Source organism: Artemia franciscana, chromosome 4 (assembly GCF_032884065.1).
Source record: "Artemia franciscana chromosome 4, ASM3288406v1, whole genome shotgun sequence".
Classification (NCBI taxonomy): Eukaryota; Metazoa; Arthropoda; class Branchiopoda; order Anostraca; family Artemiidae; genus Artemia; species Artemia franciscana.
Window position 1 is genome coordinate 3,089,369 of NC_088866.1, and position 11,756 is coordinate 3,101,124.

Consider the following 11,756-nt stretch of genomic DNA (forward strand, 5'->3'; position numbering starts at 1 on the left):
TAAACTACTTGTATTAAAAAGAAGTTTTGAGAGACTTTCGTTCTGCGTTATCTGTGACCTTTTCTAAGATAAACTTAGGTTGACTACGGATTTAAACTGTACTTGTATTAAAAAGAAGTTTTGAGATACTTTCGTTCTGCGTTATCTGTGACCTTTTCTTAGATAAACTTAGGTTGACTGTGTATTTAAAATGTACTTTTATTAAAATGAAGTTTTGACAGATTTTTCGAATAACGTTTTATGTTATCTGTGACCTTTTCTTAGATAAACTTAGGTTGACTACGGATTTAAACTGTACTTGTATTAAAAAGAAGTTTTGAGAGACTTTCCTTCTGCGTTATCTGTGACCTTTTCTTAGATAAACTTTGGTTGACTGTGTATTTAAAATGTACTTTTATTAAAATGAAGCTTTGACAGATTTTTCGAATAACGTTTTAAGTTATCTGTGACCTTTTCTTAGATAAACTTGGGTTGACTACGGATTTAAACTGTACTTGTATTAAAAAGAAGTTTTGAGAGACTTTCGTTCTGCGTTATCTGTGACCTTTTCTTAAATAAACTTAGGTTGACTACGGATTTAAACTGTACTTGTATTAAGAAGAAGTTTTGAGAGACTTTCGTTCTGCGTTATCTGTGACCTTTTCTTAGATTAACTTAGGTTGACTACGGATTTAAACTGTACTTGTATTAAAAAGAAGTTTTGAGAGACTTTCGTTCTGCGTTATCTGTGACCTTTTCTTAGATAAACTTAGGTTGACTGTGTATTTAAAATGTACTTTTATTAAAATGAAGTTTTGACAGATTTCTCGAATAACGTTTTAAGTTATCTGTGACTTTTTCTTAGATAAACTTAGGTTGACTGTGGATTAAAACTGTACTTTTGTTAAATTGAAGTTTTGAGAGACTTCTCGAATAACGTTCTACGTTATCTGTGTCCTTTTTTGGATAAACTTAGGTTAAGTATGAACTCGAATTTTACTTCTATTGCTTTGAGCTTCGAGAGATTTCCTGTTATAACGTTCTATGTCATTCATATGACATCATTCTTAGGTATGGTTAGGTTGGTGTAAGTTTAATTTCAGTTTTATTGAAATTAATTTTTGGGGTTAAATTTTAAGTTTTTTTTCGAATAATGTTCGAAGGTAGCTATACTTCCTTTTCTTTGGTATTGTTGTTTGATAATTCTGTTTTAATGTTATAGTAATACTGCTTTTATATTTTGTAAAACTTAAACGTTTTCAATTCTGGAAAGATTGACCCTCATGTACGAAAACGTCCGCAAATACGTGCTTCTCAGTTATTCAGTGACTATTTCTGTAATTGACACACCCCCCTCCTGAATCAAAACCATGGGTCAATGGCAAAAGTATGGAATGACAAAAATCATCTTTTCGACCTTTGAATGCGTCGTCTTCAAATGGGGGGGGGGATGTCGTAAGGAAAGATGAAAGGGGAATTGAAACTTGGTTGGAGGGTGTAAAGAGGGAGACTTTGAAGAGACTGGGAAGGAGAAGTGTGTGTAGCTGTGTTGGCCTCAGGCGGCTTGGTACTTCAGTGAGTTGTTAGTAGTAGTAGTAAACTTGTTGAGGGAATATAAACCGTAAGATTCGTATTGCTATATCATTTGTAGAGATTCGTAATATAGCTACACAGGTATAAGATAAGATATTTAATTTCAAAAAATGTGTATCACAAGCCCCGAAGAACCGAATTTGCATTTCAGTCACGAAACCAAAAAAAAAAAAAAAAAAAAAAACATAAAAATAGGACAACAACTAAAAAACTGGCTAAACAATGCCAAAACAACAAAATCAGAAAGTCGAAGTCATTAATTTGTCCAGCAAAATTAAACGGCAAAATGTCAGAAAGTTAAAAAGGTAAAAACTAAAACAGAGTGAGATAGGATTAGCGTTAAAAAGGTTTAAAAGAGAACATATAAACAAGGGGGATGGAACAAAAGAATCAAACGAACATAAAACTTGGATATCACCAGTACCAAAGAAAAAAAAAGGAAAACTAGCGGTCTGTTTTTATCAGTAATATAGGGGACAAAGCCTTTTTCTTACTTGGCGGTTAAGCAACGGATGGGGGACAAGACAGGAACAGGTTCAGAAACAGTACGTGACAGGCGGCGTCTGGATGGGGAGTTTCTTTGGGGGGGAAATGTTTGGCGTGCGAAGATATATTATTGCATTTTTTTTTTGCAAAACGAAGGCACAGCGTTCTTCTCCTGTGCTCAAGAGTTTCCAGCTTGGCATTTATTAAAAGGAGCAAGTATGGTACCTTAACTTCTTTAGAAATTATTGTCAGGGATCTTTTTTTAGGTATGGTTAAGGACTTACATTATAGCTAAGCATAGATTAGTATAGATTCATAATAATGCTGTATCTATTCTCCCAACTTCCGTAGGTATGTTTTCCACGATTTATTCCCCTGCCTTCCGTACTGATCAGTAGACTTACCGGGCGTCAAGTTCAAGTTCTTTTAATTTTAATACTAATTTCACTGCATGACAAATTAACGGTAAAAACATGATACAACGGAAAAGCAGATACCCCCCATACAGATGATCCCCACAAAGGGAGATATACTCGCAAACCAGCACCCTTAAACAAAAAAAATAATTAACTGTATGAAAGTAAAGAAAAAGAACAATAAGACTCAAGATAAAAAGAAACGAGTTACCGCGTTCAACTTTCAACCCACACTCCAAATCCAATAGTAATCTTAGTATAGATAAACATCAGCACCAGCAACAGAGAATTCATATTAATTAATAACTATCAATTCGATATAGTTTTAAGTTATTTTAGAAAGTGAAATAGAAGATCATGAATCCACATAACTTTTATAAATGTTTCAAAACTTAATTACTGATTTTTTTTTGAGAAAATCTACATAGTTTAGTGTGAATTCTAGGGCAAGGGAATTTTGCTGAATGTCTTCTTAAACTATGCTTAATCTGAACAAAAGGAATTAGTGACATATTAATAGAATCAAGAGCCAATGGTAATAAATCTTTATTTGTTTGATTCAAAAAAGGACGCAATGAAGAGGAAGGACCATATAAAGTGGTCATACGTCAAGACTCTTTGTAGGGGATCATGGAGTGCTGATGGGAAGGAAGGAGTGCTTTTAATGTGCGAAGGGCATCAGAACGAACTACGACTCGTCATGTTCTGTACGAATAGATTTCCAAACTTTATCTTGGCCTATTTCATTAGTGTGTTTAATAAGTTGCCCTTTTTGTGTTTTCTTTCTAATTTGAAAAGCACCATAGTTTAAGCGTTCATTTCCTATCTAAATAAACAAATGAAATTATTTCGCAGGACATTGGAGTTATACTTACACAGTCCGTCGGCCCAAAATCAACGGGCAACAAGTTGAAGTGAAAACCCAGGTCACTCAGCGTGACTATAACCTCCTTTTGGGACAAAAAGATGACAAACATTTCACGATACACAAAACGCGTCGTTGTTTTTTGCATAACAATCAATATTTCCAGTTGGATATTTACAGAGAACCATGTCATCCAAGGTATGCTTTGTTTTGACTTTTCTTTTCTTTTTGGTTTTACTTCTGGATCTTTTACTATATCATCCGAGGGTTTGGCTCGTTAGACTTGAAATCCTTTGTCCGTAAGGGCAGGGGCTCAAGTCCTGGTGATGCTGATTATTTTGTTTGGAATGAGGGTCAGCGGCGTGACTGTATAAGCTCGGCCAGAGACGACGCAGCTCAAAATCGGTACCAAGAGAGATCTGGGAGGGGGAACACGAGTGGCGTCGGATAACATGCCCTGAACCATGCATTGCACTCCCAGCTAAAAACATAAAATCAAGAGATAGGTACTTGTGCTATTCAGACCATTGATTAGCATACGAAAAAAAGTTTTTTTTTTCTTAATGTATTACATGATTGAATGGCCGCAAAATTTATGATGATGTTTTGGAATAGAATATATATATATATATATATATATATATATATATATATATATATATATATATATATATATATATATATATATATATATATATATATATATATATGTATTTACTTATTGACTTGTTTATTTGTGTTATTGTTTTTTTTTTCTGGCTGGGGGGAGGGGGTGGGGGGTGGGGTTGTTGCTTCGGAACCATAACGTTATGTAGTTTTACTGAGTGTGCTTTACTCGTGTTTTATTTCTCCGTACGCGGTTTTATTCTCCGACTCCTTATTTCATATATGTGTTATTCTTGTTTATTTTCTTGTTAGTAGTACACCCTCACAAACATCAGTTTTGATGTACTACCGACGATTGTATATATATGTATATATATATATATATATATATATATATATATATATATATATATATATATATATATACATATATATATATATATATACATATATATACATATATATATACATATATATATATATATATATATATATATATATATATATATATATATATATATATATATATATATATATATATATATATATATATATATATATATATATATATATATATATATATAAATCGTTACTACCGTATTTCCAGTTTCCCCCTTCAACTCCCTCTAATTTCAACAGATCTGGTCGAGATTTAAAATAATGGCTCTGAGACACGAGTTCCTTCTAAATATCTAATTTCATTAAGACCCCCAATTTTTCTAAATTTTAAAAATTAACAACCCCTAGCTCCCCTAAAGAGAACGGATCCGTTCCAAATATGTCAATCCCGTATCTGTAACTTGTGTTTATTTTCCCCATCAAGTTTCATCCCGATCCATCCACTATAAGCGTTTTCCAAGATTTTATTGTATATATATATATATATATATATATATATATATATATATATATATATATATATATATATATATATATATATATATATATATATATATATATATATATATATATATATATATATATATATATGTATGTATATATATATATTATATATATATATATATATATATATATATATATATATATATATATATATATATATATATATATATATATATATATATATATATATATCCGATATATATATATACAGACACTGCCACATTCCAGAGACAAGTGTGATTGATTTGGACATTATTGTGTCTATGCGCGTATTTTGACAATATTGACGTGGAATGATTTACGGTGATATGGTCAAAGTGGATGCTAGAACCTCTGTCTAACAAGGCTAAGTTTAACCTAGAAACCCCAGAGGCTGGAAAAAGAAATATTATGGTAAATAATCACATTTCAGGCGCGAATACATTCCGGACTCGTTTTTGACTTGAGCTAAAATTGATTTACGGCAGTAAGTCAGTGTTGACGTGAACGTCTTTTGACAATATTGACTCGGTATGATTTATGATGATATATTCAAGTTGGGTGCTACAAATTCTGTCTTACTAGGCTAGGTTTAACCTTGAAACCCAGATGATGGAAAAAAAGAAACATTGTAGTTAATAATCACGTTTCAGGCGCTACTGCATTCCCGACACGATCACATTTCAAACACGACTGTAACCACTTCAGACTAAGGCTATTGATTCATGGGAGCTCGACCAATATTGATGTCCGACACCGATATATCCGTATCGTATCCATACAATACTGACAAAATTTGCCGATAAATTCTCCTCTGAAAAAAAAAACTTTCGTAAAGTTTAAACTTTGCATTCTCTACCCATATTCATACTCACATATGTCTTCCTGGTCTATCACACGTCAGAGAACAGCCTCAATCTGATATCCGATAATGACACTGAGCCGTATATCGACCCGATAGTATCAATCGGGTTCTAGTCCAAAGTGGGAGCTACAAACCTAGTCTAACTAGGCAAGGTTTAATCTAGAAACCCAGATGATAGAACAAATAAATAGTATGGTAAATAATCGTATATCGTACATGACCGCGTTCCATACACAACTGTGATCGATTTGGATTAAGGCTAGAGTTGGTTTTATGGGCGTATTGTCAATATTGACATGATTGTATTTTGGCATGCATTTTTACTTTACTGACGTGGTGCGATGTACGGTCTGAAAAGGGTGGTAAATTATTTGTTAAGTGTTAGTAAATTAAATTGTGGTTTAATTTGTTAACTGTTCAAAATGAAAACTAACCATTTTGTCTGATATTTGAGGCTATAATACTGAGCGGGATGTTAATTCTTTACCCATTGCTTTTCTTTGACTTGTTAGATTAGTCTCACTAAATATTTATGAATGTGTTTCTGAGTAGCGATTATTTACCTTACTTGGTATGAAAAACTGTATGGAAAATACCAAGGCGTGAATTTCGCGTATTCGTCTAGTTATGAAGATGACTCGGTTAGAAGCTTAGCTAGCTTTTCCCAATAGTCTATTCTTCTTGGGTATATACTATTTTATGCTTTGAATTCTACCACTACTTCTATCACTAGTAGTACTTCTTTTATTTGTAATTCATTTCAAAATGGAAAGGGAAGGGGGCTACCTCTTGTTAGTCAGTTACATTTGTGGTTTCATGAGGGTAGATGGAAATTGTATGTTCGAGTATTTGTATATATATATATATATATATATATATATATATATTCAGATTATTTCTTTGTTTTGGGTGGTCCACATATTTCCTCTAAATTGAATTTAGTAAAAACTGTTTTAGTGATGCAACATTTGTGTATTTGTGTGTTTTCTATTCGTAATATATATCTTTGCTTTATATATTTATAGATGTAAAGGGCTACTTCTTCTTGAGACCTACACAACAATAGAGGGGAAACAACTGATGAAGAGGCTTCCCGAGTTTTTGGACATTGTTGAAGAGGTAACCGACAATCCTAAGTATTCGATGTACAATTTATCTCTCAAAGAAGAATGGGAGATAACGAAACATTTTTGCCATAAGCTTGAAGGTAATTGTCTATTTAGCCTAAAGCTGGTATATTAAATTTGTTGACCGTAAGTGGCCTGCCTGTAATTTTACCATAGGCAAATTTGGCCAAGTCCATGAAACAAGTTGGCGGAATAATTCGAAAGAAGATTCATTGTTGATTCTAATTTTTATGCGCCAACTCATTTCTTGAATTTTTTTTTAATTTTTTCTGAAACATTCTTATTTACGGATATAAAAAAAAATTATTAGCGACTAAAGAAAGGATTTCTCAGGAGACAGTTTATAAGGCTATCCATCAAAAAGGATTACCAAAGAATTTCTTTCCTGAGGTAAAAGAAGTTTTTTGTTTAACCTTGAATTACCTAAAGCAGATGTGTCAAGTTTGTGGGCTGCAAGTGACCTGTCTGTAATTTTTCGGCTCATAGACAAATATGGCAAGTCCATTAAACAAAATATGGAAATAAACCTGGAAAAATATCTATTTTTACGTGTTAATATCGTTTGACAAAAATATATTTTTCTATAAATTTTTCATATACTGATACCCAAAATGTTGGGTTAGCGAAGAGACTTTTCCCACTTGACGTACACCCTAAAAATTTTATATTGTTTTAAATCTTTTTTAATTCCTGATGATAGCGAATTACCAGGGAATGTAATCCAAATTTGACTGTTAATAACACTGGTATCAAGTCCCTATCCAGAGACATAATGGAGTTTGACCCCTCCCCCCCCCCTAAATGTTAGTCTGACTCGTAAATCGAAACAAAAATGGATATAAACAAATTTCTTATGTATTTTGTTTTAGTTTTTTATTTATATCCTCCCCTCGAAAAACATCCCTGAGTAACCCCCCCCCCCCGAAAAAAAAATACGGCCCTCCCTGGCCGGTCTTATTAATTCCAACCTCGGAAAAAAGAAAGTATAGGCTGGATTTTACAAAATTTTTGCGGTCTGTATTTGCCGTTAACCTGAATCGATAGTAAATTGTAAAAATAAGATAAATAACAAAAACTAGCGAAAATCTATCCTCTTGGTTTTTTTACTCTATGATTCTAACATTTTATTTTAAAAATGACAGCGCTGTCTATTGAATTGTTGATAATTAAAAACATGGTCTAAAAAAATTATGGCGTGATTAAACAAAACCAAAGATGTTAGAACTATTAGATAGAATACATGTAGTTTTGAATTTCATTACTATTAATATAGGGGATATCAGTATTTGTACTAAACATATATGGCTATCTTTTAAATTTAATTATCTAATTTTGGCTACTGTGGGCCGTGGTTCGTTCCTTACCAGACGAAATTTGCGCTTACATCACAACTTATCAATATACAACACATAGGAGAAAACCTTCAGATTTTTCTTAGTGGGAACCTAGTAAAGAATAAACCACTGGGCATCGGGTAACGAATTCACTTAAATATGGTGTCATACCAAGAGAAGCAACTTTTTAAAATATGTATGTTTTATATCATCTGGTATGTGAAGATTCGGTTTTGCCAAAAATTGCGTTTTATTTTAATATTATTTTTGTTGCTTATAAAAGGCCTCGATGTGTCAATTTCCTTTCAAATTGACCATAAATGTTTTGGGTTTACTTGAATTTTTCCGAAAGATCTTCTTAAATCTTCTTAAATCTCACCGAAAGTTAACGTTCGTAAATACATAAACGCTATCATGAAATACAAACCGTGTTTCGTTATAGATTTTCGGGAAGACTTCAGAGAACGTAATTTTCTTTTGGAGAAATTGCGTGAAACTATACTTGTTATATTATATTTTACTATACTTTATTTACTACTTTATTATTACTACTACTTACTATACTAATTTACTATACTTATTACTATACTTTCATTATTTATTACTACTTACTATGCTTTACTTTATACTATGCTATACTATATACTATACTATATTTATAAACTTTATTTATTTTTCTGCAGGCTACTTATTTTTTGCTCCTAATTAATTTTTGTTGTGCTGATTTCGTTTACAGTAAAGCGCTAGTTTTCCAGAATTCTACTAATGTATTCAAATATGCTTTTCATAGTGTAATACTTTTCAGGACCAGTAGATGAACTTGGCAACCCTGTCTTGATAAATGGTGTCAGCAATGTTGTATTAGAGCCTGAACATCTGAACGAAGCTTTGTCAAAAATATAATAGCTGCAGTGGACCATCCTATACCTCTCCTATTTCTATTAAATATAATATATATTATGCAAGTGCCATGATTCTCAAAACTCCAGTGTGATGATCTTTATATATAAATAATGTATGGTATTATATTGTTATCAAGTACAAAGCAATAAAAGGCTAAATAATTAATTTGTGTTTGTTGAACAATCTGTGTAATTTCGTCGATTAATGAACGTCACATAATTTCGTTTCGTCCAGAAACGTCGTTTTTTCATTTCGTCGTTTCGCTATTTATTACCTGTAGACGGCAAATCGTTTCCCTGGCAAATCAATTATCTTATTGGTGAACAAACACCAATAAGACTACTCATGCTTATGCTGTCGTACTAAGCTCATAAGACGTATTTAATGAGTCTGGTTTACAGGTTTTGTCATTTTAGGCAAGTCTTTTATATATAATAAAATACACTCTTGTATAAAATCAAATACATACGTATATCATAAGGTATATTATAATAATAATATATATATATATATATACATATATATATATAGTTGGTGGGGGCGCTCGCAAGACCCCCCCCCCCCCCCCGCACGCGTAAGTCGTTATGCGCCATTGTAGTTGTGTCCCTGTGTCCAACCTGTGAATATATATATATATATATATATATATATATATATATATATATATATATATATATATATATATATATATATATATATATATATATATATATATATCTATATATATAAAATAAGTTGTCTGTCTGTCTGTGGATCAGGTGACGTCATGTTTCTGTGTCGGCTGACGTCATGAAATTAGTTGTCGTTATTTTTGCTTTGACGGTGACGTCATTAATGGTATTTAAGACATGCGTTACTGCGTTCACGCTGCTGATAGAGAAAGTAAGAAAAGAAAGCGTGCTGAGGAATCACAAGAACAGCAAGAAAACACGCTTGCAGCTAAAGAACGCAAAACCGCGCAGTTAGATGAAAATCCACCTGGAAAGCGAGAGTCAAAACATATCAAAACTGAAAATGATAGCGATGATGATTGGGTTTGGGAGTTTGACTTGGATAAGGTCATCAATGCCTACCAGATTTAAGTTAAAAAACAAAGGTTCGGCGATATGTACTTCATAGTGACGCTGAAAAATAAAGAAGAAAAAAAAACTGAAAAAATGTAAAAAACTAAAAAACACTCAAAGATAAATTACAGACCGGGACACAAATGACGGCCGACACAGAGGGAATATAAATGACGACCAGGAACCTCAAAGAAAAATTACAGACTGGGACACCCGGACACAAATCACGACCGGGAATATAAATGACGACCGGGACGCAGGGAAACAATAACAACGGGGACGCCGGGGGCACAGGCGGGATATATAATTGACGACTGAGACACAGGGATTGTTTGAATAGAAATTACAGACCGGGACACAAATGACAACCGGGACATTGGGACACAGGGAATATAAATGACGACCGGGACACTCAAAGAGAAAATACAAACTGGGACACTAGGACACAAATGACGACCGGGACACAGGGAATATAAATGCTATTTATATGCACAGACAATGGGACAGCGAAGAATGTTGTATATTCGCATGTTTTACGTAGTTAAAAATATATATTTATATATATCTCTATTCACATTTGGGACACAGCTACAATTGCGCGTAACTAATATGGCGCGTAACGACTTACGCGCGCGGGGGGGGTTTAGGGGGGGGGCGAAGCGCCCCACCAACTAGGTGTTGGGGTGGCGCGAAGCGAGTTGTGTGTATGCATGTTTGTTTGTTTGTAAAAAGAGCGTTTGCATATGACGTCATTATTAGTACATAAGGCTTTGTATATGCACAGACATATAAATATAAATGCTATTTATATGCACAGACAACGGGACAGCGAAGAATGTTGTATATTCGCATGTTTTACGTAGTTAAAAATATATATTTATATCTATCTCTATTCACAGGTGGGACACAGGGACACAGCTACAATGGCGCGTAACGACTTACGCGCGCGGGGGGGCTTGGGGGGGCGCGAAGCGCCCCACCAACTAGGTGTTGGGGTGGCGCGAAGCGCCACCCCAACAGCTAGTATATATATATATATATATATATATATGTTTTTAACTACGTTAAACTTGCGAATATACAACCTTCTTCGCTGTCCCAATGTTTATGCATATAAATAGATTGTCAGGTTTACCGACTCATGCAACATGTAATTGTCCATGGGAAAAACAATCCATATTTGGATCTATACCTCACTATTCTAATGATTGCCCTTGAGCTTTGTTGATGGTGATTGCTAATCGAACATTCCCTGTGTCCCCGTCGTCATTTATATATCCCCCCTGTGCCCCCCCGCGTCCCCGTTGTAGCTGTGTCCCGGTCCTCATTTATATTCCCTGTGTTCCGGTGTCTCGGTCGTCATTTTTGTCCCGGTGACCCGGTCTGTAATTTCTCTTTGAGTGTCCCAGTCGTCATTTATATTCCCTGTGTCCCGGTCGTCATTTGTGTCCCGGTTGTCCATGGGAAAAACAATCCGTATTCAGATCTATACCTCATTATTCTAATGATTGTCCTTGAGCTTTGTTGATGGTGATTGGTAATCGAATATTCCCTGTGTCCCGGTCGTCATTTATGTATCCCCCCTGTGCCCCCCGGCATCCCCGTTGTAGTTGTGTCCCTTTGTCCCGGTCGTCAT

General features: G+C 33.9%; 1 protein-coding gene across 1 annotated transcript in view; it reads left to right on the forward strand.

The window, feature by feature from the left end:
• The window catches only part of LOC136025863 (TRPL translocation defect protein 14-like), a 37,864-nt gene extending 28,643 nt beyond the window's left edge, over positions 1-9,221 (forward strand). Inside the window, exons 7-9 of the mRNA XM_065701904.1 lie at positions 3,330-3,537; positions 6,718-6,899; positions 8,959-9,221. Coding sequence (XP_065557976.1) covers positions 3,330-3,537; positions 6,718-6,899; positions 8,959-9,056 — 488 coding nt within the window. The 3' untranslated portion in view covers positions 9,057-9,221. The remainder of the gene's footprint in view (positions 1-3,329; positions 3,538-6,717; positions 6,900-8,958) is intronic.
• The last annotated feature ends 2,535 nt before the right edge of the window (positions 9,222-11,756 follow it).